Consider the following 27,453-nt stretch of genomic DNA (forward strand, 5'->3'; position numbering starts at 1 on the left):
GAAAATATTTACATACAAATTTGCGTATACAAATGATCCCATTCTTGTGCTGCGTAAACATATTATATAAACACGCATACATATATACATACATACAAACTCACATACGTGCAAACACTTTTTGGCGTATCAGTTTTTTTTTTCCACCGTTATGCTATTAACTTTGCGGCAGCAAACTATAGCCTCAATCGCAATTAGGTCACAAAGGAAATATTATCGTAAAATTAGTCACCAAGCTTAAAATCGCTTGTGGAGCAGATTTGTAGGAGTCCTTAAATAATAAACTTATACGTATGCAGTCCTTCGTAAATTTTTCTCCTGAAATCTCTTAATGACTTCTCAACTTTATTGGGAGTCATTTACGTGTAAATGTCCATGTAAGAGGGCAGCGAAAGACGAGATACCTATTATTTGTTTAATCCCCAGGCGGGCGCTTTCCTTCCAAACTTCGACGTAACTGATGGTCGAGCTGAATGTATTTTTGTACAAGTTTTGAAGAGGTATCTGATTTCTTATAGCGCATTTTTTTCATAGAGATGGCATTCTATTTGTTTTCCATGATCTTTCTAGGGTATAATAAGTTGTGATACATAGGCGATGTCATGCCAGGCGACTGGAACACAGCAATAATGTTCCCCATTTACAAGAAGGACGATAAAACAAACTGTGAAACCTATCGCGGGATTTCCCTTCTTCGCACAACAAATAAAATCATTACAAGGATTGTACAAAAATACTTATAAGCCACGCAGAAAGAGTTCTTCCAGAATGTTACTGCGAATATCGACCTGGAAGGTCAAGAATATCCCAAATTTTTTCTCTGAAACAGTCCATGGAAAAATGTTTTGAGTACTTTGGGCTACATATGCTGAAGAGGTATCTGATTTCTTATAGCGCATTTTTTTCATAGAGATGGCATTCTATTTGTTTTCCATGATCTTTCTAGGGTATAATAAGTTGTGATACATAGGCGATGTCATGCCAGGCGACTGGAACACAGCAATAATGTTCCCCATTTACAAGAAGGACGATAAAACAAACTGTGAAACCTATCGCGGGATTTCCCTTCTTCGCACAACAAATAAAATCATTACAAGGATTGTACAAAAATACTTATAAGCCACGCAGAAAGAGTTCTTCCAGAATGTTACTGCGAATATCGACCTGGAAGGTCAAGAATATCCCAAATTTTTTCTCTGAAACAGTCCATGGAAAAATGTTTTGAGTACTTTGGGCTACATATGCTGCTTATTGATTTTATGCAAACTTTCGATAGCATCAACAGGATGGCTATCCCCCAAAATATTTCATAAATGTAAAATCCAAACAAACTAACCAGAATAGTGATGATGACTCTGAAAGCAGCAGTACCAAAAGTGATGATACAAGACAATAAATCTGAATCTATGAGAATTAAAACTGTAGCAAGACAAAGGAATACGCTCTCATCAACAATCCTCAACCTTATGCTATGATGTGCCATCGATGAAATAAGTGTCGCAAAAAGGCCTCGACATAGGTATATTAAACAGTGCTACCCAATTATTCGCATACGTGGGGGATATTGTCAGCAAATGCAACCATGCTCTATCTAAAACCTTCGAGAAGATTGATAGTGCAGCTAGTAGAATTGGCTTTAAAATCAACGTAGATACGACGAAATATATGTTGATGTCCAGACAAAATAAGCCAACATCAGATAAGCGGAAAATTGAAATCGTGGAGGGCTACCTACTTAGGCCTCAAACGGAGCAGAGGCATTCAAGAGAATTCAAGCAGCTAACAGATCGTAAGCGTCACAAACGAAACTCTTCAAATCGGGACTACTAAATAGACAATGCAAATTGATTCTGTACAAAACCATCATTAGACCAGTTTTATGCTATAGAGCTGAATCGTGAACGCTAATTAAGGGGTAACACCACTGTACACGCGTAAAATAAACACGATTTTTAAAGAATTTTTTTGTATATAAGGAAAGGGGAAACAATCACTCTGATTTGGGAAGTTATTACTTATGTACTAAAATACAAAACTACAAAGTTTGATCGAAAAATTTTACAAAATGGCGGCATTGGAGACATTTTTGTAATGTGGTTTCTCTTGAAGGAGCTCCGCGGCACGCAGCACAGAGGGTGCAAATTTTAATCTGGAACAAAGAAACATTTTTTTTCTTAATATAGATAAGAATAGCTAGAGAAACACGTAGGGGATTTAAAAAATATTTATTTTTGTGGAATTAGCAAGCATTTGAAGGAAAAAACTCTATTTTGGACTAAAAAAACGGCACTTAAATAATTATAACAATCGTTTAAATTAATCTATCGAAAATCCCCTACGCTCTTCTCTTGAGAAGGTTATTATACAGACGTAGTGAAAAACCTGATTAAAAATATTTAAAATTGTTTGAGTTATGCTGCGTGCCAATTTCAGAAAACGTGTTTTGAGAAAAACGCGTTTAAAGTTTGGAAATTTGGAGAAGTCGTTAGGTAGCAGTCACTAACGCTTGGTTAAAAGCTTAAAATATTTATGAAATAGACTTCGGTAACGTATAAAACTTTTTGTTCTGTATTTTAAAAGGTTCAAAGAATTTTTTAAGCATATAAAAAAAAAATCAATTTTTTGAAATTTCTACAGTGGTGTTACCCCTTAAAGCAGATAAAGCAATTCTGCAAACCTTCCAAATCCAAAGTACTCAGAAAATTTTTTGAAGCAATCAAAGATCAATAGGAAGATCGAGAACAAGATGGGCCGACGAATTAGAAGAGTACATTAACAAACTTGGGATAAGGAATTGGAAAAAAGTCGCAAGCGATCGAAATGTATGGAGGTCCCTCGTGCAGTAGGACAAAGCTCACACAGAGCTTTAGTGCCAAAAGATAATGATGATGTAGAGAGAATTATCCAAAATGCTTAACTAAAAACTCACAACTATTTTGCTAAGCATAGGCATCAATTGCGTAACCGAATGGGTTGGTGCGTGACTATCATTCGACAATGCCCAGGTTCGAAATCTCGAAATCTCATCAACACCAATTGATGGAAAAAGGTTTTTCTAATAACCGCGAAAAAGTACCTAACAAACAACCAAAACTGTAGGTTCCTCTATTTTTTGGAACACATCAAAATTCACACCACGAATAGCTCGACTTCGGAGCTTGGCCAAACACCCAGTTCTCACCTATCGCTGTGAAACATGAGTCCTTAAAGTTAATGACGTGAATTTACTGACGCGATTTGAAAGAAAAATTCTTAGAAGATTATTCGGCCCTATACGATTAGAAGACGGCACATACCGTAAACGGCATAACCACAAACTCATTGTTTTAATCGCTGGACGAAATGCAAGTCGGTTTATAAAATCACAGAAGACGAGATACGAAAGATGAAAATCTCACAATATAGAGCGAAAGCGGACTGTCGAGAAGAATGGAGGCGTATTATAGAGGAGGCAATAGTCCAGCCCAGACCGTAATGACAAGATGATGACGGTGATTTGAAAAATCAGCTGATGTTGTTTTGAGAGTAGAAGTTGTCGGCCATCATGGTCAGCTCTTCACTCTAACGTATTATTGCCAGCGCTCATGTGCCTCATATACTTTATAACTTGTTTTTTGAAGAATCCAATATATCCAATAAATCCAATCCAATAAATAACCTGTCTTCCAACACTCAGAATCGACGCTTGCGACTTTATTCTAACAGAATTCCAGCACTGCATTTCTATTTGTGAGCATCACTAGCTGTGCATTAGAAAGCTTTACTAACTCTCTCTTGTTTTTTCTAAAGTTAAACTATCTGAGCTCCTCTCTTTCGAGATTGTTTGAATACAAGTCGAACTCATTCTGATTTTTATAATATAATCTGAGAATTCCTCTGCCGTAATGGCTTAATACTCTTCGTCATACCAATTACATCTAAAGAGCAAGCACCTCCTCCGCGAAGACATGAAAGGAATACAAGATACAGTACTCATATCCCTGATTGTGTGAATCTGAGTAGCACGAAGCTGATTTTTTAAGCAGCATTGGAAGTCAAGTGCTGATTGACTCCTATACTGGAAAATCAACTTTCTTGTGGGTCCGATAGAATATATTAGAATGCAGAAAAAAAAACATCAAGATTATGGTAATTTTTCTTAATAACACTTCGCAGTGAAGTAAAAACAAATGTTTTCTGCTGGATGCCTTCAAGGAGTCATATATCACGATGTGTGCCTGACATCTGGTCATACTATATCAGGATCTAAATGTGATTTTATGCTTCAAAAAAGGTTTTTTTAACTGCATTAAATGCGGTGAATCCAGTTGTCTGAGATAAGCGATATCAAATTAAGATCAAAGAGAGAAAAATCAATACATTCTTCGGTATCAAAGTTGGTGCAGGCAGTCGAAGAAACTGTTTGCTGATAATGGTCCCAATACAGAATTAAATGCAACAACAAGACGGCGATTCCAACGGCGATTCTATTCTGGTATTATGGGCGTCAAAGATAGGGTATGCTTGAGTAGGCTAGTCGCCGAAAATGTCGATCAATCATGAAAATCGGCGAGGAAGTGAATATTAATCAGAAAACTTTTTAAATCATTTGCAAGAAAAGCTATAAATGTGTTAATATTTTCGTCGAAATTATATGGAAAAATATGGAAAGGCTTTTATGCCACCAAATTAAAAAAAATCTAGTTCCGCACTGCAAATCCAAAGAGTAATGAATTTCATGCCAAAACTTCCAAGATTGTACGTCTCAAACGCGTATTCGTTTTGTTATCACTCTAACAGAGGTTTGGATGATTAAAAAGGCAGCCACATCCTTTCTCAATCATCGTCATCACCTTCACAGTTCAGTATGAACGATTGCTTCCGCGGATTCGTAGCAATAATTTTTATGCGGAGATGAGGTTGCTAGTCTGAAGCCCAGTTCCCTTTCTCCCTTCTTCAATCTGCTTTCACTGTAATCAGCAACATCTCTTCCCAGTGCAAGCAATATTTAGCTCTGGCAGCATTTCTACTTTGAGCAGTCAACCACATGAGCCACCAACATTTCTACTTTGAGCCACCAACAGCAAAGATTGGCAATAATTTTCGATTCCAATAACTTTTACCCAAACCCAATATTAAAGGAGTCCCAAAAACTGACCACTTCGTTGAACAAATATTAGTCATTTCTACAAAAAAGCAATAAATCGTCACAGCCATCACTGACACCAACAACTTTGGCACCAACACTTTTGCTCCGAACACCGAAATAACGCCAAAAATCCTCAATCGATTTGTTCCAAAATTAGTTCATCAAAACAGAGTACTAATTAAAATCAACAACATTTGGGCGATTCGTGGAGGGTTTGCCAAAATGTCATCAAATAGAAAACCTAGTATGAAAGAATAAATATTTGCGCTTTTATGGTGGGACCGGAAAATGGGGGAAAGAGCTCTCATACGTAGCTTAGATTAAATTACATGAGTGCGCATAAAAAGTAATATTTGTTCGAAAATAATGTTCCCTTTTTATTCGCAATTTTGGCATTTGAAATTTATGTGCACGTAACGGACAGTGGACAGTTAGGTGAATACAGAGGAAAGTGTGCAGACGGACAACCGTTGGGTAAATAGATGATTGGAAGCACAACTTTTTGGCACACGTTAACGATGCGCCAGTGACCAGAAGTTTCGAATGTTAAAGCAAAAACAAAGCGACGTGATGCGATAACAAGGCAACCTCCAAGTACTTCCGATGCGATAAATTTTATTGCAACAAAAAAGTGAAAAAAGCAAATGTGTGGTTTGTAACTAACCGTTGGATACAGATGGAAAAAAGTAACTGGCTGAGGTAGACGTGAAGGTAAGAGGAATGATTTGTGCAGATTTGAGAAAATACCCTGCAGGCAATTAAACTGGTGCAGAATGTCTAGTAAATCTGCAGGGATGACCAGTGGTATGAGAGATCACACGGTGATGATTTGCACGCGATGCGAGCGGCTTTAGAGTTGCAAAGACCATATGCAAATAATATGAAAGTTCCCTTCTCTTAACAGAGTGGCCTCAAAGCTGCTAGCGGAAGTAGCACTTGGGAGTTCACGCATTCAAACTGAACCGCACAAGGAAGAACGAATTCAGGTAATGCGAGCTTTAGAAAACGATAGGAGACCCCGTAAAATGGGTACGCCCAATAAAAGGAGGGCTCTCACTCAGGCTATTACGCTGAAGGGCAGTTACGATGTTGAAGTCAGCCATCGAGAAAATACCAAAATGGCTAAACGAGAACAAATTCGGAGAAAACAGTTCAGTTATTTTTGCTTTTGTTCGTATGAACTGTCTACTTATAAATTATACTCAGTTTCGTGGCAAATTTCGCTTGTTAACAATAGAGTGCGTAGCTATGGAAAATCGCATTGCAGTGATTGCATTACAAAAGTGTGATAAAAGTGCAAGTGAGACTTACAAATTGCTGAAAAAACTTAATATTTCGAGAATGTTTGTTTACCGCACGATCAATTGCTTTTCCCATACATCTGAAGTGACAGACAGAAAAAGAAGTGGTCATCCTTGCGTGGCTTGAACCAATGCACCCATAAAAGCCGTTCTAGAAAGAGTTCGCAGAAATCCCCTTAGAAAGCAGAAAATCATATCCAGGATAATTAGTATATCGACCAGATGCATGTCAAGACTGATTAGAGATGATCTCCACATGAAAGCCTGCCGTCGCTCAACTGGTCATCTTTAGACAATGCGATTGAAGAAAATTAGACTTGACAGAAGCAAGCAGCTTCTTCAGTGGCACGCAGTCAACGGCCATAAAAATATTATTTGTACAGATTAGACAATTTTCACTGTTTAAGAAGTTCTTAATATGCTTCTATGCTAAAACTTCTAAAGACGACGCAAAAAATGTTGTGCACAGAGTTCAGCGTGGCCACAGTCCAGCCTCCGTAAAGGTTTAGTGAGGAGTGTCTTCTAAAGGCTTTACATCTCTTCATTTCTTTTAAGTGTAGACCAAAAAATGGACGTTCTGTTGAGATATTGCTGCTGTAGCGCAAACCTTCAACATCGATATATCGACGTTCACGACAATTAGACATTTGATTCGACCGTTTTATCCGATTTTACCTGTAGACATACGAGGTGTGTTTACAAGGTATCGCGAATTTTGAATTTTCGCAGGTTACGTATATTCGACTTTCCATTTTTTTGTGGCGATATGTTGGTACTCGTGTCTCTCACTCGTGCCGATGAGCTCGGCTATTTTGAATGTTCAGTTAATTGTTGACAGCTGCTTTGCTTGCACGTGTTTCGGCTCGTCTTCGACTTTTACCTATTCAAAAATATGGATCACAGAACCTGTATCAAATTTTGTGTGAAAAACGAAATTAAGTGCGCGGATGCATTCCGAATGTTGACTGTGTCATACTGAGAAGCTACTTTGGACCAAAGCAACGTATATCGGTGGCACAAAATGTTCTCAGAAGGCCGAGAAGATGAGAACGACGAAAAGCGTGCCGGACGTCCGAGCACTTCAACAACAGACGAAAAAATTGATGAAGTGAAGAAAATGGTATTGGCCAATCGACGAATCACCGCTAGAGAAGTTGCTGAGGACATAGATATATCGATTGGTTCGTGCCATTCGATTTTTTTAATGATTTGGGCATGAAACGGATCTCCGCAAAATTCGTACCAAAACTGCTCAATTTCGACCAAAAGCAGCATCGCATGAACATTGCTAATGAAATGTTGGGCTCTGAACGCGACGACCCAAATTTGCTCCAGAGGGTCATAACTGGTGACGAATCGTGGGTTTGTGGTTATGACGAGGAAACCAAGGCTCAATCATTTCAATGGAAGCTGCCGCACGAACCAAGACCGAAAAAAGCGCGCCAAGTTCGGCCGCATGTAAAAGTTTGCTTGCTTACCGTTTTCTTCGATTGCAGGGGCGTTGAGCATCATGAGTTCTTGCCACAGGGTAAAACGGTCAGTAAGGAATATTACCTGCAATTTGCGCTAAGCAATCCACCAGTAACGTCCGGATTTGTGGAAGAACAAATCACGATAACGCACCTGCTCACACATCGTTGCTTGTGCGCGACTTTTTGTCCAAGAACAACATACTAATGATACCACCGTATTCCCCAGATCTGGCCCCCTGTGACTTTTTCTTGTTCCCGAAACTGAAGAGGCCCACGAAAGGACGACGCTACGCTACGATTGACGAGATAAAAATGGGCATCGAAGGAGGAGCTGAACAAGATAAAAACAAATGATTTTTTGAAGTGCTTCGAAGATTGAAAAAAACGTTGGCACAAGTGCATAATGTCTCATGGGAATTACTTTGAAAGGAGCAAAATAGATTTTAATGAATAAATAAATAGTTTTTGAAAAAACACCAAATTCGCGATACTTGTTGAACACACCTCGTACTGATGGTGGACATTTAAATTATGTAATTTTTCATATATAATTGTCCAAGGACGTATTTTGTATAAAAATTATGAAACCTGTGTTAATTTAGAACAACATATAGCCGCGTTTTTTGAAATAACTTTTATTATCTACATCTGCAAGGCTAATGAAGAAGCTTAACTGTAGAGAGAACTTGAACGAAATATTAGCGTTGCAGGTGGCAATGGTTAGATAAATGAATTGTTATAAAAATCCGTACAGTTTGGTTCTAAAGAGTTCAGGACTCGATAGAAAAAACGAAGTTGATACATACATCCATTGTTGAATGCTTGCTAGAGCTCCCTTTTTCGTGGTGGTCGTGATCACTGCCTAAGGGGACCTAGGACCAAAAACGTCTCCTATTGATCATCTCCTCACATAAATATCATTTTCTGTCACCTCCGACAAAGTCACAAATTTCTAAACAGTCACAATGTGACGTCACAATGCTGCATGTTTTCCAAACAAGAGATTCTCTTAGCTTTTTGGTCAAAATAAAAGCACTCAAAAATATAGCCTCACCAATACTTTATTTTGAAAAAATAAAAACTGGCACGTTCAAAACAAAGCAAACTAGGTCTTCAGCAACAACGAACATATTGGTTGAAAGTATACAACTGTGATACATTTACAACTAGTTAAAATCGAGTCAATTTCGGCCTAAAACTGCTTTCGCTCAATCATATATTCGCCACAGGGAAGCGCAAAAACACTAGGTATTTATTATGTTTGTGAGTGTGACACCATCGGCAAGCAACTCACGACTTGTTGTCGGCTTCATTGTCCATCGGAGGTGAGCAAAGATCCCAAACGTTAAATGAATGACTAAAAATGCAATCAATAACGTGCACATCTCAGCAGAGGAAGCGTGCATACAAGGACTTCAAGCGCCAAAACGCTGCTGGACGCGCGCCCCAATTGCCTCAACGACTCTCTGCAACAGCGAACCAAACGCTGCAGAACTTGAGAGCAAACCGAAGCTTCTTCGAAATGCTCCAACTACGAATACCATGAAATAGTTGAACTATGTGGGCTACATTACGGCAAAGTAATTGCGGATGACCACCAACAAATGCGAAAACAATAAAAGCTGCAACAACAAACAGGTTAATAATAACAATAGTAAAACTAACAAGCAAGGCTAGAGGTACATAGCTGGACGAGTGCAAGAAAATAAAGGAATATCTCCCAACATAAAAATCGCTGTAGTATAGGGAACTTTAGTGCAATTACATACGGTAAACCAACAATAGCAACAATTGCTTTGTCTACCATTTAGTTTGAAAACCATTGAACATGAAGGGAATACGTGTAAATATAATTCATAAAAAATGCAAGAGCCAAAAGGCAATAAAACACACCAAAGCGGCAAAGAACTACAAAGGACGTGAAGAGGCTCGAAGGTACGAAAGACAACAGAGAGACAACGAAACATAGAGCAGAGGGCGAGTGAGAGAGAGACCATCGTCCGTCCGCCTGCAGCACGCAACTGTGAAATTAAGAAATCCACCCGCATAATATCAATGGCATGCAGACATAGACAACGCAGCTAAATATTATACATACGTACTTATTCGAACAAGCATATGTAACTATCTTTGCAGTATATGTGGGAACACACACACATGCACGCGGTCATACAATTATCTACAAACTTGCAAGCAAGCATTTATGGTTATTCGATGAGGCTACCAGAAAAGATGTACTGAAGATGTTGCTTTGCGAGCAATAAAAAATAAATGATCTTGAAGGACTTGCCTGCCCAAAAGCGTGCCCTGCAGGACAATCCGGTCATTCACATCTAGTTAATTTAGAACTATGATTGATTTCCTTCTTCTTTTTCGCATATGAGCGGCTGGTGTATTTTGAAATTTTCCATAGCTCGGAACAAGTACTAAATTCGGGATTTGAGATTTAGTACACTTTGTATTCTTTTTTTAATAGCTCGATGCTAGTACTAAGCCCGAAAATATGGTCTCGTATGATCCACATCTGTTTTTCGGTAGTCCAAAACTAGTACTAAATTCCAAGAATGTGGAGTAGTATATTCGGCGTACTCTGAAGAAGATATTCTGGGGTACTAAAGATGTTAGTACTAAGGTTTTGAGATTTAGTACACTTCGTATTATTCTTTTAATAGCTCAATGCTAGTACTAAGACCGAAAGATCTGGTATCGTATGCTCCACATCTGTTTTAGTCCGGTAGTCCAAAACTATAAGTAGTACCAAATTCCACGAATGTGGCAGAGTATATTCTGAATACTCTGAAGAAGATATTTTGAAGTTCTAAAGTTTTTTAGTACTAAGGTTTGGAGATTTCATATTCTTGTTTTAATATCTTGATACTAGTACTAAACTCGAAAGATCAGGTCTCGTATACTCTACATCGGTTTTCCGGTAGACAAAACTTGGTACTAAATTCCAAGAATGTGGAGTAGTATATTCTGGATACCTTTTCTAATAGGTCTAGTCGCTGTGCATATCTTTTAAATAGTTCTAAAATAGTACTAAATTCTACAGATTAGATCTAACATGTTCTAGATCTTTTTTGCGATAGTCTGCAACTAGTACTAAATTCGATAGATGAGACCTAGTATGCTCTGAAGGCCCTTAATTAGTACTAAATTCAGCGAATGGCATTTAAATGTTGTACATCTTTTTTTAGAATCTGAAACCGTTGCTGTGACCTAGTACGCTGTACATTCCTCTACAATAGTTCGGAAATATTACTAAATTCGACGAATAAGGTTTGGTATATTCGGAATACTTTTTCCAAAAGGTCAGTGTGAGTACTATATTCGACAGCATCGGTCTAGTAATATCTGTGCCGCGTTTTTAATAGTTCAAAATAAATACTAAATTTCGAATAGGGGATCTGCCACTCCCTTTCAATTATTTGGTATTAGTACTAAATCTAACATTTAGGATTTAATGCTCGATGCAACCCTTTTTTTAACTAAATTCCACGGAAGGGATCCAATGATTCGCAATTAGTACTAATCAGCAGACAGCATATATTTAGTTTACTTCGGATCTCTTATGATTGTTCAGAACTAGTACTAAATTTCTCAGATGAGATCTACCAAACACTGCACGCGTAAATAGTAGTAAAATTTACAGATTTTAGTACACTTTGGATCTCGTTCGACAGTTCGGAGTTAAAATTAATTAAAAAACAGACTAAAACCAGCTCTGTATTTCTTTTTAGTAGTTCTGAAACTGACTCTAAAATTTTTAAAGTATATTGGTATTAGTGGTGAACCAGAAATGTAATTCACTAATTTAGGTTTTACCTACAGGGTATGCACATATGCATAAAAACAATGTGTATTTCTATGTACCCTGCTGTGACTCTTTAAGTAGTATCCTAAAGGTCTGGTCCGCTACTATACGTGTCCAAACTAGTGTAAAACGGTGCAGAGTTGAATAGTTGGTTGTCAGTCTTGCACTCGTAGGCTTTGCACTCTCACGGGGACAGCGGCAGTCAAAGCCTAAAAGTAATAGCACAAAACAGCCTTTCTCGAAAGCTCTACGGCGTAATTTCTAGAATTTTTAAAAATTCTCAGATAATTCTACATTTCAAATCCATTAAATAATGAAGAAAATTTGTTAAAATTACCTCTTGAGAGAACCTCTTAAAGGGAATATGGCTTATTTATTTATTTTTAACTAGTATGGCAATAATTATAATTATTTATTTTCATTCATTTTAAGATTTGCACTCTTGCTTTGTTTTCGTTTAGAAATTAATGCAAAAAACTGTCAAAATATAATAGAGCTAGTTCGTTCAAAGTTTTCACAGAGGGTAACAATACCCAATTCGGTGGACATGTCCTCATAAACATGGTTAAACAGTTACAAACATTGAGTGGGAATAGATCGAGAACCATTCCTATCCAACTCTGTGCTACTTCGAAACTAGTCCGATTTATTGCCGGGTATACGCACTTAATTTCCAGTTTGCCTTAGAGTTGGAAGGTAGGGCAGAAACAGCAGCAGATATGAACGTGCAGCAGCATAAGTGAACAAGAATCATTTGTGAGATAGTTCATGTTGCACGTATGAATAAGGGGAAGAGCCTTCAAGCTGTTGGACATGTTGACAGGATTCAACAGTTTAATTGGAAGATTTGCTCATTTTGTTATGGAGAACTTTTTAGTTAATTTGGACTCGAATATAAAGTTATAATAAGAAGGTTGGATAGATATACGAAATTTATTTTATTTGCTTTACGAGCGAGGTTTGTTCCTTTAGCTACGAGTATAATGGCTGAGATATTTTTAGTACATACGTATAAGTAAATACCAAGTACTTTTTTAAGGGCATGTAAATGTGAGAAAAGATTACTAGAACTAATTTTCTGAATTTTTAAAAATATATTATTTTATGCTGGCACCCCGGGAATAGTAACAACAAAGACATGGAATGCCACAAAACAGTCAAGCGTAAAGAAATTGAAATTTTAGCTGTAATTGATTTCGGTTAATTCGGCTCACAAATTCAATCCTATTCTCACTAAGCAGAAACCAAAACTCTCGTGTACACTTAACGCACTGTTGCTTCTGAGATGGTCTAAGCACTCCCGGCAGTCATTTTCCGCCGGCTCGAAACATAAAAAGATGGTCATGGAGGATGGTCAAAATAATCGTAGATGATTCTTAAAACACCTCTGCTATTCATTTCTTTTTCAAACGTGCTTCTTTCGAAATAAGTTTTGCGATTTTTTCGACAATATCTAAGGACATCGCTTCAATAAGACTTCAGCGTTGATCGTCTATAGTTGCCTATTTAATTTCTACTTTTATGACTGATGGTGTTTTCACTTGCTTAGTGGAAGACTAACCCCTTTAAGGGGCAATTATTTAGCACTGATAGTCAGGTTTGTTTGGTATTTCCGAAGATTTCTAAGTTTATGGTGTCTGAGTTTGGAATTGCAAACTTCATCTGCGTATCCAATAGGGAAACACTGAAATGAAGTCCATCTCAACAAAAACTAGTTTCAGCTATCACTGACCACGAATCTAAAATCCATAGGTAAATTAAAAAAAATCGAAATGATAGAAGTAAATCATCTAAATGGAGCAATTCTCAAGAAAATTAAAAATAAATGAAAAAACCGATATTGACACATAGCAGTTTTAAGCATCGCTGATCATGTACGAGGGTCATTTGAAAGGTCCGTGTAAATATAAAAACCAACTTATTGTCTGGGGTAAACATTTCTAATATCCTTTCAAGCTTATACACTTCGTCCAACGCTGTTCTAGTTTGTTGATCCCTTCGGAATAATAGTATTTGTACAAGTCTGAAGAATAACCATTCATTTCTGCCATCACCTCCTCGTTTGGATGAAACCTTTTTCCCACCAGCCAATTCTTCAAATTGGGGAACAAATAAGGAGGAAGAGGAATGCGAGGGATCCAAGTCAGGAGAATAAGAATAAGTTCGAACCCTAATTTAGCGAAAGCAAATGATGAGGCGTGCGCTGCTGGGTTGTGGTGATGGAGAAGGAAAATCTCTCGACTTCCTCAATTGAAACCAATGCCAAACAGAAAGAAATATACCGATCTGGCTGAAGCTTGGCGTGTGTTCTTCCGAGAATTGCCACTAACCAAACTTAACCATGATATGAGCCAGTAATGTCTCCTCTCTGACTTTGCGCGGACTTTGCAAACGACCTTCGTGCCTGAAATTCAAACGACAAAACTTTAAATAACGAATGCAATACGGTCGCTTATGGTCATGGAAATATATAAGAAGTATAACTGTTTTGAAGGAAACTTGCTACTCAGTAGATCTCTTCCCGAATGACTTGTTCATCCAGCGGTATCTCAAAGGCTAAATAACAGATTTGAATGAATGAAAATTTACGATTTTCCGCACGAAAAAATCGCTAAGTAAGTCGAAGTTAAGAAAAATCAGCCTCCTCTCTCCAGCATCTATTCGATCGTGGTATGTTGGTAATTAAGAAATCTTGGTAAATATTTTGTCACCGTATGAGGTAGTCTGTAGTGGTTAAAATTCACCAAAATTCCCTCTGCTGGCGCAGACACCTAAATGTGATACAGAGATTTAGTCGAATCTCAAATCGGATCTAGTTACTGAGTGGAGGTTTCCCTTTGCTTCATCCTGAGGAATGGTACCGTTTTAAAATGACGGCCAAAAACTGCAAGCTCCCAATCTAGGTGGGTTATGCACCCCCATATCCATTGAAAGGTTTGCAGTCAGGAGAGCAATCCGCTGTGTTCGACCGGCGGTCATAAGTTGATACGAGACTGAATCGACGCACTTTTTCGATAGATATATATAAATAAAATTCTGGCTTACATCCTTTTTGGGTGTTTGGCCGAGGTCCTTCTCCTATTTCTGGAGGCACCTACAGTCTTAAGTCGAATGGCAATCGTTTTGTATTAGGGGATTTTTCATAGCAGAAATACTGTCGGAGATTTGCATTTGTCTGCCGAAGGATAGCTATCATTTTAGTATTTCATCCTCGGAGATTTGAACCTACGCACTTCCGAATGGTAGACACGCACCAACCATTTGGATACGGCAAACAAATAAAAAGCAACTACAATAACAGTAGTAACAATGAAAAGATCAGCCACAGGAGGCAAATGGGCGCCACCAGCCGATTGAGTCAACACCATCTCCGGGCGCCTTAGAAGTGGGATTATCGCTGCCGCCGAACATTCCCACAAAAATTGCGAACTCTCTAGCGACCGTGCAGTTTACCGCGAAATTTCACTTTTTACATGTGTTGGACATATGAAACTTCGGCTTCATTCTACCCTGGATGCCTCTTTACTTGCTGTGAGTTTATATGCATTTCTAGCGATTCAGTTGTTGTGTACATGGACTTAGTTAGAAACTATTTTACAGGTTGATCTGTTTGCATACGCACATAAATATTCATATATAACGACCCAATGTATGAGTCCCATTTACTCACCCATAAAATATTGTAGACGGTTGCAGCCAGTTCATCCGGAATGATGCTTCGCCTCCACTAGCACTTGCTCCATTTCCTTCGCCGCGCGTATAGTCAACCACATGCGCTGTTGTGAGGGTTGTTACGCTGCTAGTTGTAACTGCACTTTCAACACGACCACTTGAGCCACCATACAGGCCACCACTAATAGCATTTCCTGCTGACGCATTGCAGCCACCCAAATGGTGCGTCCTACTGACCGCGTCTTCTTTGTGGCCAGATACCACCGTTGTAGATGTAGCATTTGATTTTGTTGTTGTTGCCGCATGCATAACGGCAATCGCTTTTGTGGCACGTTGCTGTTGTTGCAGTAATTTAACGTGCAGCTTTTGCGGTTGCTGCAACTGCTTGTGCTGATACGACCACAATGGCAATTTCTCTATGCGTCGCACATCGGCTGAGAGTCCATTGCAATGCGTCGCACCAACAACGCAATCACCAGCAACTGGCACAACATTTCCGGCTGTTGCCACCAATTCACATCCGCTACAACCGCCGCCGGTGGTCGTTTGGCGGCTAGCGATTGTTGAAGTGGTGGAGGCAGTGGTGGAGTGAATGTTGGTGGATGTGGTTGGGTTCGCGTGCAACCTGTGCGCTGCATGCTGATTGAGACGTTGCTGATTGCGTGTTGAACTATTGGTTGTTGTTGTTGTTGTCTTTGTGGTTGGCGTTGTAGATTTTGCGGTGCCCGCTGTTGTTTTTGTAGCTGTGGCGTTGCGATTTTTCGTTTGATTGCATGCATTGGCGGCTGAGGCACAGCAACGATGCGATTGTGTTTGCTTTTGTTGTTGGTATTGATAGCGATTATAACGTTGTGGTATTGACGTTATGGACGCCGTTGTGGTTGTTATGGTTGTTGTTGCTGAAGTTGCCGTTAACGTGTGGGCTGGTATTATTTGCGCTTTAGCTGTTTGCCTTGACGGCTGCTGCTGTTGTCGCTTCTCTTGTTGCAACTGTGGCGTTGGTCGTTGCTGTTGTTGTGTGCTCGATTGCTGTTGTCCAAATTGATTATTGTGATTGTTGCGCAAAGCGCTGTGTAGATAACCGGTTGTTGTTTGCCCGCCACCACCACCACCATTTCCGCCTCCACCAATAGTCAATGGCGATGAGGCAGTTGAGGAGTTGGAAGCACTGCGCTGATGCAAATGGTGTGTGGGCGGTAATAGTCTTGACCCAGGCGATGATCTTAGGTCATTCAGCATAATATCTAAGTCCGTAGCCAGCGAACTGAGAAGCTGCAAGAAGGAGAGAGGAATGGAAGAGTGCAAAAGTTGTTAAAATTGCAAATTCAAGTAGTTATATTATAATAGCTGTATTAAATAAGTGAACCATAAATTCGAATTATTAGACAATAAAACTTGTCTAGTCATCTCTCAAGTTTCGGAAACTCATTACGGGAGTAAACTGCGTGCAAGGTAAGATAATTAGTATTAAAAGAAAGAAGAATCGGAATCCGAAGAAGACGACGGCATGGGTTCCGGTCTTCGACTAAAGGGATCAACAGTAACAATTGTTATACTGTAGACATTTAACAAAAGACGTAAGTCGCGGAAAAGCAGAAATCAGCTGTTCTCTTTTCTTTGTTTTTTTGACGTGATAACGTCTTATAATTCGATTTAACAGGCTGCACGCACGAAAAAATGTGTCGTTACCTTGCTCCTTACTGTTCATATGTAGTTACCTTGCTCCTTACTGTTCATATGTAGTTACCTTGCTCATTACTGTTCATATGTAGTTACCTTGCTCATTACTGTTCATATGTAGTTACCTTGCTCATTAATGCTCATATGTAGTTACCTTGCTCATTACTGTTCATATGTAGTTACCTTGCTCATTACTGTTCATATGTAGTTACCTTGCTCATTGCCGTTACCAAAATGTGTCGTTACCTTGCTCATATGTAGTTACCTTGCTCATATGTAGTTACCTTGCTCATATTAGTGTTACCTTGCTCATATGTAGTTACCTTGCTCATATTAGTGTTACCTTGCTCATATGTAGTTACCTTGCTCATATTAGTGTTACCTTGCTCATATGTAGTTACCTTGCTCATTAGTGTTACCTTGCTCATATTAGTGTTACCTTGCTCATATGTAGTTACCTTGCTCATTGCATTGAATGAACTGCAAGCGAAAGCGCGGAAGGAACGACAAAGCAAACAAAGCAAACGAACGGCAACGTTCGACATCTTGCTCTCCCCTACTTATGTGAGCGTATATATGTATGTATATGCGCATATGTACATATATAAATTCACGTATTTGTATTGGCATATGCCTTCTTATTGATTATTATTAATTTGATTTACTTGAAGAATTTAAAATAAAACCAAGTTTGTTAATAATACCTGTTGTTTTAATGTTATTATTATTATTTTTTTATTATATCTGAAGGAAAAAATGTATGGTAATATTCACCATATCTATACTAATATTATAAAGAGGAAAACTTTGTTTGTTTGGTTGTAATGAATAGGCTCAAAAACTACTGGACCGATTTTAAAAATTCTTTCACCATTCGAAAGCTACATCACGAGTAACATGGATTATATTTTATTTTGGAAATAGGGCTCGAGATATAGGTCAAAACGTGGACCCGGGTAACCTTCGGATGTGTATGTACAATATGGGTATCAAATGAAAGCTGTTGATAAGTGCTTTAATACGGGGTAATTTTCATACCTATTGATGACTAGGGTCTGGAAATATATGCCAAAACGTGGACCCGCCGTGTCTTTGCACCGAATTAAACCAAACTTACACACATTGTTAAGTAGGTATTGAAGATGATTTCCGTATAGTTTGAATACCTATTGGTAGATAGGGTCTCGAGATATAGGTCAAAACGTTGACCCGGGTAACCTTCGGATGTGTATGTACAATATGGGTATCAAATGGAAGCTGTTGGTGAATGCTTTAGTTCAGAGTATTTCCATCCGCTCCGTCACTAGGGTCTCGAGATAGAGACCAAAACGTGGACCCTAGAATGTGTTTGTACAATATGGATATCAAATGAAAGCTGTTGATAAGTGCTTTAATACGGGGTAATTTTCATACCTATTGATGACTAGGGTCTCGAAATATATGCCAAAACGTGGACCCGGGTAACCTTCGGACGTGCATGTACAATATGGGTATCAAATGAAAGCTGTTGGTGAATGCTTTAGTACAGAGTATTTTTCATGCCGCTCCGTGACTGGGGTCTCGAGATATAGGTCAAAACGTGGACCCGGGTAACCTTTGGTTGTGTATGTACAATATGGGTATAAAATGAGAGCTGTTGATAAGTGCTTTAATACGGGGTAATTTGTTATGTTATGTAATGTTATGTTTTGTTATGTTATGTTATGTTATGTTATGTTATGTTATGTTGTGTTATGTTATGTTATGTTATGTTAGGTTATATTATGTTATGTTATGTTATGTTATGTTATGTTATGTTATGTTATGCTATGTTATGTTATGTTATGTTATGCTATGTTATGTTATGTTATGTTATGTTATGTTATGTTATGTTATGTTATGTTATGTTATGTTATGTTATGTTATGTTATGTTATGTTATGTTATGTTATGTTATGTTATGTTATGTTATGTTATGTTATGTTATGTTATGTTATGTTATGTTATGTTATGTTATGTTATGTTATGTTATGTTATGTTATGTTATGTTATGTTATGTTATGTTATGTTGTGTTATGTTATGTTATGTTATGTTAGGTTATATTATGTTATGTTATGTTATGTTATGTTATGTTATGTTATGTTATGTTATGTTATGTTATGTTATGTTATGTTATGTTATGTTATGTTATGTTATGTTATGTTATGCTATGTTATGTTATGTTATGTTGTGTTGTGTTCTGTTGTGTTGTGTTATGCTGTGTTATGTTATGTTATGTTATGTTATGTTATGTTATGTTATGTTATGTTATGTTAAAGTATATTATGTTATGTTAATGTTAACTCATTCTCTATATCCATACAAAATATCTATCAAACAAATAAAATTAAAATTTTCTTTTGAAAAATGCAACCATTCAATCAGTATTTTCTTATGACGTTATCACGTTAAACTATCGTCAGTAAACCGACTTTGCAGACAACCTCTTTTTATTTTTTTTATTTCCGTGATGGTCAAGAAAAACTTTGCAACAGACAAAAAATACCAGTGGTAAAACCTGCAAAAATCAAATCTATGCGATCCCCAAACAAACTAACCAAGCCGTTTTGAAAGTTTAGCTCATAAAATATCAGCATAGCTTAAAATTTTGTAGTTTTTCCCCCGACGTAATTTGTTGCACAGTGTCATCCAGTAATCAAGACATATATGATAATATATAAAAAGCTTTGAATAATTTTGGCGACCTACAAATAGTAATCATTATCAGGGCCGTAGAGAGCATATCCGGGCCCCGGGGGAAATTGCAAATGCGGGCCCTTTCCAATTACGTCTAATTCATATAAATACGTATAATCTCGAGTCCGGGACCCTCTGAGAACTCCGGGCCCGGGGGAAAAAGTACCCAATCCCCCCCCGCCCCCCTCTCTCGACGGGCCTGATCATTATTATACTCATTCTACTGAATTTAGTTTGCTAACCCACCAACGCTATTCGGAAATATTCACAAAATAAATTTGTTTCAAACCTCTTTCGTTGAGCAGCCATACAGTAGCATTTCAGGTAACTTTTTTATTAACATTAATTGAAAACACTTTCAAACAGGTGGCAACCATCCCTCAAAATATTTTCTGAAATTTCTTGCATTTGATGCCAATAATGAATTACTTCAATTATTTGTTTTATTGAATATTCGAAATAAAGATTTTTCGAGCATCTTTTCTTTGGCACCCATATATAATAATTATATATTCAAAAATATCTTCGAAATATAAATTTTTCAAGGCTTTTCCTTTCACACTTATATTGTTATATTATATTTCAGTTATTTTATTATTTTTACTTCAACTTAATTTTTCAAACAGGTGGCAGCCCCCTTCACGAATATTTTCGAAATTAAGCTGTATTAAATCTTTTTTCATTCGACACATTTATTGTAATTTTTTGTTGAACATATTAATTTAATTCTTCTTTAATAAAATAGTAGCCTTTGCCTTTTTCATAGCTCTTTCGTTTGGCAGTCATAAAGTTATATTTCAATTAACTTATTTATTATAATTAATTAAAAAGCTGCTCAAGCAAGGGACAACCATCTGTAAAAATATTTTCTGAAATGTTCTTAAATGTGCTTCATTTGACACCAATAATGATTGAAATCATGAAATTTTTAAGCAGAGGGCAACCCTATTCAAAATTATATTTGAAATCAAAATTTTTCAAGCTTCTTTTCATTGATACCCATATTGTTATATATCATTTATTTTATTATTTTTACTTCAACTTCATTTTCCAAACAGCTGGCAACCTTCTTCAAAAGTATTCTCGAAATTAAACGCCCTTAAAACTTCATTCATTCAACACCTGTTTTATAATATTTTATTGAACTTTTTAAATAAATTTAATTTCAATTGTTTTACAAATGGCAACTCTCATAACAAAGTAGTTAATTTTTCAATCTAGGTCATAAAATATTTGTGTGCAAATTTTTTTGCAAATCCGCAGTAGGATTCTTTTTGGATACATAAAAAATATCCCAAAATATCTTTGATAGGGGAAAATGGGAAGTTGTGAGACATAGGGAGTTGTGAGACATTGTTACCTTTCGGCATTATTCATTTGGTTACATTCGATTTTAAGTGTCAACAAGTGTTCTCGATGCGATCTCACTTTTCAGCTAGCATTGGTCATATTTATACGCATTCGACGCGTCTCTCCAGTTACTGTGTTTTGGAATTTCTCAGTAAGTTTTTTTCATCATTTGTTTTGCGATACATTCGACCAGTTGTTGAAGCAAATTGCAAATGTTAATATATACAAATTATTAATTGTCCTATTAGCTTTGAATTTACACATTCACTTGGGCATGAACGTTCGATGTGTTTATGACTACGCGGCCATTTATAAAAAAACGATTTGAGGAGTTGTAAGACAACAAATGTGGAGAGTTGTGAGACACCGTTTTTTTCGACGTTTTAACGCATCTTTCATAAGTACCTCGCAATATTCATGCATTGTTTGTATATATATCATGAAATTTTTGGTTAAATTTGAGTTTTTATTGTTTTTCCGCTTTTTCGTAGATTTCTCATTTATCATGCCGCGCCATAGGTATGTGAGTGAGTCAAGTAAAATAACGATCGCTGCAAATATATTATTGGTTGCAATCAAGGAAATTTTGGTTGAGAAAAAGGCAATACGATCTGTTGGTCGGGCATACGATATAGATAAATCATTTTTCATCTTAATAAAGAAGTAACAACTAAAATAAGTCATTTTTATTGATTTAAACCGTGGTGTCTCACAACTCCCCACATTTTTGTATTTTGTATTATATTTTATATTATTATTTTATTATTTTATTATTATCAATTTTAATTTTAAGGAAAATTGTAGTTTTGTTAAATAGGTCATACCAATAGCTTCCAGTATTCATTGACTGAAGATTCCATCGTTGACATATGCAGAATATTAAGATTTTGAGTAATACGGGTCCAAAAACAAAACCCGTCTCACAACTCCCCATTCTCCCTTATATATAATATAATCGATTTTTTTTATTTATATATTTATTAAAATTGTCATTTTTGCAAATGTCCGGCTACTTATTATCGTACTTGATGCATCGATTCTAATAAACCTTGGTCTCTCTTCTCTTTTAATCTCGTTGGATTTACAGTAACATGGACTCAATCGAAATTCAGCACAATTTTGCTAAAAAAATTAGCAAGAAAATGCAGCTGTAAAAAGATCCTTTTTCTTTATTCAAAATTTGCTCATTTTTTATTGAGTTTCTTACTAATGAAGTTCATACATGAGAAAACTTCCACTATAAGATATTTTTTGAATTTTGTGTTTCAGAATTTCCAATCCTCAATTTACTTATACTCGTACAGCATGCGAATCGGGTTTTTTCAGTATTAGACGTTGGCGCTCTATAAATTAGGAAAAAACTCTAGACTGGGTTTATAAAACAACAAAATCTCTACTTGTAACAAATACATCTCGACTGTAAGTAGGTACATACATATGTATCACAAATGAATGAAATTGTAAGTGTGGAAATTGGCGAGCTTCTCAACTCTTGAACTTCAATGCAGATGTGTAAAATACCTGTACGATACACTAGGAATTTTATTTATAAAAAATTAACTAATTTTAACTGTTATACTGTGTAGGACAAGTTAACAAGATAAGTGGAAATATCACATGGCATCTCTACCAGACATTACTGGCACACTTTTTACTCATTTTTACTAGAAACTCAATGCTAGACACAGTCTAACTACGAGTATTATATCAGAAGAAGCTTTTAAGCTGAGTCAGTACTTGTAGACAAACCTTACACTTACATACATATGTATGTACCTTGTCTTATCAGTTACTTGTCGAAACATATGTGTCGCCATGTCAGATGCACTCCACTTAATTGGAAAGTACCAAAATAGTAACGCGCGCTTGTAATTTTTCCTTATCACCAAAAATCTGTTGAAGGTTCCAACTAGGCGTCTGGGCTATTCAAAGAAAAATTTACCAGTTGCAAAGCGTACGCCGCGTGGACCAATACGGAAACACTCTAACAAGTAGTTCCTGATTTTAATTTCCATTTTTCTTTTGCGGCAACAATAAACGGGCCTCAACTATGGTTAAAATGAGAAGACGTCAAGTCAAACGTTTAGTGCGTAAATTCATCTTTTTCATTGGTTCCATTCTAATACTCTCGTTTTTCACCTCGATACTGGTGGAGCGACGACTACGTGCTACAGAGAATACCACGGAAGCGACGGATTTTAACGGTGATCCAGTTACGCCGGAAGTTGTCCCACGCGCGCGCATCAAGACTCACCGTCCGCCGAAACCACCCATACAAGAACGTATAATCATACCGCCCCAATCGGCGGGTGCCGCACGCAACGAAGCGATAAGGAATGCCGAAAGGAAGCGAAAGGTTGTGAAAGGTATATTTAAGATACCTTTTGCTGTTGGTGAGAAAAAAGATTGGGAGGACTACAAATTGATGGAAAGTGATGCGAAGCGTGTGGGCCTGGGCGAACAAGGCGTGCCTGCTTACATAACGGAGGAACATCAAAAGGAATTGGAAAAGAGTATGTCGCTGGAGAATGGCTTCAATGCTTTGCTATCGGATTTGATATCAGTAAATCGATCTTTGCCTGATGCCAGGAATCCAGAGTAAGTGTGCGAGCAAAATCTTTAAAGAAGAAAGTTTAAATGACTAAACGATCTCAGAGCCAAAAAAGGCCGTTCATAACCTGACTTAATGAAGTGTACTCATCATGGGTTTGCACTGACTTACTTCGCTTAAAGCAATTTTCGGAATGTTTACTTTTAAGCTAACAGTGTTGGCTTCTTCGTATTATAATGGAGGTCCATATTTAACTAAAATCTATAATGCAAAACTTACACTTAACTTCAAACCTCATATTTCATTTTATTTTTCTCACATTATATAAACTTGTCTTCCAAACAGTTGCCGACACATACACTACCTCGCAAAACTGCCTTCGACAAGCGTTGTTATTCCCTTCTACAACGAACACATCACCGTTCTTCAGCGCACTCTGCACAGCATTGTGAACCGCACGCCACGCGAATTACTGCATCAAATTGTGATCGTCGACGATGGCAGCGATCGCGAGTACCTAAAAGCTCAACTTGAGCAGTACGTAGCGGAGCAATTTGGCGAACTCGTTACCATTGTTCGTTTGCCCGAACGTTCTGGCTTGATAACAGCACGCTTGGCGGGTGCGCGTGCTGCTACCGGTGATGCTTTGGTATTTTTTGACTCACACATCGAATGCAATTATAATTGGCTGCCGCCACTACTCGAACCGATAGCCGTGAATTACAAAATATCAACTTGTCCGATTGTAGATGTGATTGATCATGCGAATTTCGGCTATTCTGGTATACACCAAGAGGGTTCGCGTGGCGCTTTTGATTGGAAACTGAGTTACAAACAATTGAGTTTGCTGCCAGGACAAACCGCTAATAAAACGGAGCCAGCTTCCAGCCCGATAATGATGGGCGGCCTCTTTGCAATTAGTAGACAATTTTTTTGGGAGTTAGGCGGTTACGATGAGGGACTGGAGATTTGGGGCGCGGAACAATATGAGCTGAGTTTCAAAATTTGGATGTGTGGCGGTATGCTGTTTGATGTGCCATGTTCGCGCGTTGCGCACATCTTTCGAGGCCCAATGGGCGAGCGACCGAAGCCGCGCGAGCATAACTTCTATCTGAAGGTGAGTTACAGTTTGATTTTTTTGTTTTCTGCTCCTAAGAAGTCATGGCCTTTACAGAATTGCAAGCGCGTGGCCGAGGTGTGGATGGATGAGTATAAGCAGTACGTATACGACCGCAGTCCACTGGAATATGCTGAAGTCGATGCTGGCAATTTGACAGCGCAACGTGCGGTACGCGAGCGTTTGAACTGCAAGTCCTTCAAGTGGTTCCTGGAGGAAGTGGCCCCCGATTTGCTAGAGACTTATCCGCCCGTTGAACCACCCTCTTATGCTGCTGGTGCGCTTCAAAGTCGCGCCTATCCACATTTTTGTTTAGACACTATGGGCAAAGGTAGCAATAATGCTGTGGGTCTCTTCTATTGCGCTGAGAATAAAACACATCCGCATGACAATCAATACTGGAAATTAAGTTATGCGCGCGAACTGCACCACAGTCACGGCGATATTTGTTTGGATGTACAATCGATTCAAGAGAATGCCACCGTGTGGATGTGGACATGCCACCAACAGGGTGGCAACCAGTTCTGGTATTATGATCGCGAACATCAGTGGTTGGTGCACGGGCGCGGAGGCCACGTCTGTCTGGAAGCCATCATTGATGGCGATTTGCATGCGGTCTATGCCAACGTATGCGACAACTCCAATCCGCGCATGAAATGGAGCTTTGGTATGGTCAATGACACCGCTTTGGATGCCTTCTATGAGGGACTGCCCGAGGAGTGAAATTACAAATATTTAGCTGCATTTAAGAGTTCGCTACTCAGCAAAGACATTAGCTAAGGCTGCAACAGCTAGAGAGCCTTCAGGTTGCGCACTATATTTCTCAGTCAGTTTCTTGTACGTTTGTAAGTGTTTAATATTATTCTGTTCCGTGAACGCCTTTATCAGGTCTGTTATGCTCGAAATAAAGTCATTTTGCCGATGGTTTTATGTAAATAAATAAATGCTTGTCGGCTCGCCTTAACTCTTCACAGCTAAACTATGTACCGCCGACAGGCCAACTTGTCAGCTAGACGCGCTTCGGCCGCGTACTAATCGCCGTCGAAACGATGACTTGTAAGTAATTAATTGCACCATTTACCAGCGAAAATTAATCTTTCTACTCTCGTCAACTGGCGCGGCCACTTTGTGCAACAACTCTATAAACGTGGCTCCTACAATCCAGCCAATAAGTGTGAAGTCTCGTGTTCCAAGTGCTATCAGCATAGCCAGATTTTGTTCTTTTTTTTGTTTTCTGCAAAGTGCCATTCTGCATACTCACCATGCAGCTCGGACGTCCGTTGATCGAACTCACGCTAACCATGCGAACTTGCCGCAGCTATCTCCGCTGCTGCAACAAATCAGTATAATTCGGCGGGCAACGGCTTTCACATCACTTTACGTCGCTTCACGCCTAATTGTGCTACGGATTGGCTCACATGCTCTTTTACATACATACACAATTGCGCTGAGTCGCCTTGCGGTCTGCCAGCGGTTTTCTGCTCGTTTTTCGTAGATCTCGCATTTTTTATTTTTATTTTTGTTTTGTTTGCAGCTGAAATTTACAGTTACTTCAAGCTTGATTGATTAAAAGAAGGTCAAAAGCAGCGCATGAAAAATTGTTTACTCATAGGACAGCGCGCAAGGCGGCAAAGGCGGCGCGCTGTGCGACGGTGTGCACTGCCACCGGCATTGCTGTTGGAGTTGTTGGCAGCAATGTCGATGGATGGATGGTATGGGTTGAATTGAGTGTTGATTAGAGCGCGCTGCGGCCATGTTGCGCAAGAATGTTTGAATATAAAACTGCGGCGCAATGAGCGCCGGATGGTAGGCAGGTCGGTAGGTATGTGGATGAAGAAGTTGTTGCAGCAGGTTGCAGGTTATGAATGTTGCGTGAAATTGTATTAGGCTTATGTTATACTCGAAATCATATTAGTGTTACCTCAGCCAAGCGGGGTTCACTTCTACTGAAGCAAGCATTTTATCATACGCCATTCAAGGTTGAGAAATCGTATGGAATATTTTTGATTTATATTTGATTAGTAGAACGAAAAATTGTAAATAATTGTGAGAGGAAGTTGAGGCGTTTGCATGGTACACTTCAGTTAGATTACTCGCTGCTTACTGACCATGACTATGTACGCATCCCCATATATACACACGTTGACAGTTCATTAGAAAGGCGACCCAAATATGTGGTATAACTTCATTCAAATCAAATTTTTTCTTTTTTTTTTAGAAATTTGATGGAGTTAGTTGAAGTGTTAACCCCTTACTAGAAAGAATTCGGGGGAAAAAAATTAAAAAAAAAATTAAAAAACATTAAAAAAATAAATAAAAAAATTCGAAAAAAAATTTAAAAATATATAAAAAAAAATGTTTAATGGAAATTCGGTTAAGTTAAGTTTAAGTGTTACCCCTTGAAAAAAAAATTCGGGGAAAAAATTAAAAAAATTTGCAAACTATTATGAAGGAAATTCCAAATATTTAAAGTTAAGTATTAAACACTCCTTAAATTTTTTAAATATTACACAAATTTTTTCCTCAAATTTTTTTTCCGAAAAAACTTTGTTCATTTTATTTTTTACTAAAACGTTTTTAAAACATCCAGATTGAATTTTTGAGAGCAAATTTTTTAAAATATATTTTTGTTTAATTAATGCACAAATTATGC

At 37.9% G+C, this 27,453-nt stretch overlaps 2 protein-coding genes across 2 annotated transcripts in view; one reads left to right on the plus strand and one right to left on the minus strand.

Moving 5' to 3' along the window:
- LOC129239180 (mucin-5AC-like) overlaps positions 1–27,453 on the minus strand; it is a 235,159-nt gene that overhangs the window by 113,550 nt on the left and 94,156 nt on the right. Inside the window, exon 3 of the mRNA XM_054874517.1 lies at positions 15,386–16,659. Within this exon, the coding sequence (XP_054730492.1) occupies positions 15,386–16,659 (1,274 nt within the window). The remainder of the gene's footprint in view (positions 1–15,385; positions 16,660–27,453) is intronic.
- Positions 23,183–25,523, plus strand: LOC129236868 (N-acetylgalactosaminyltransferase 4). Its single transcript, XM_054871138.1, has 3 exons — positions 23,183–23,730; positions 24,029–24,800; positions 24,858–25,523. The coding sequence occupies exons 1-3, from the start codon at positions 23,183–23,185 to the stop codon at positions 25,521–25,523; spliced, it is 1,986 nt and encodes a 661-aa protein (XP_054727113.1).

The sequence above is a fragment of the Anastrepha obliqua genome, chromosome 2, assembly GCF_027943255.1.
Source record: "Anastrepha obliqua isolate idAnaObli1 chromosome 2, idAnaObli1_1.0, whole genome shotgun sequence".
Classification (NCBI taxonomy): domain Eukaryota; kingdom Metazoa; phylum Arthropoda; class Insecta; order Diptera; family Tephritidae; genus Anastrepha; species Anastrepha obliqua.

Excerpts from the sequence above, each read along its gene's own strand:
- LOC129236868 (XM_054871138.1), top strand. The coding sequence starts at position 23,183 with ATGGTTAAAATGAGAAGACGTCAAGTCAAACGTTTAGTGCGTAAATTC. Across the intron at positions 23,731-24,028 it reads CCTGATGCCAGGAATCCAGA|TTGCCGACACATACACTACC; the intron begins GTAAGTGTGCGA and ends TCTTCCAAACAG. Across the intron at positions 24,801-24,857 it reads AGCATAACTTCTATCTGAAG|AATTGCAAGCGCGTGGCCGA; the intron begins GTGAGTTACAGT and ends TGGCCTTTACAG.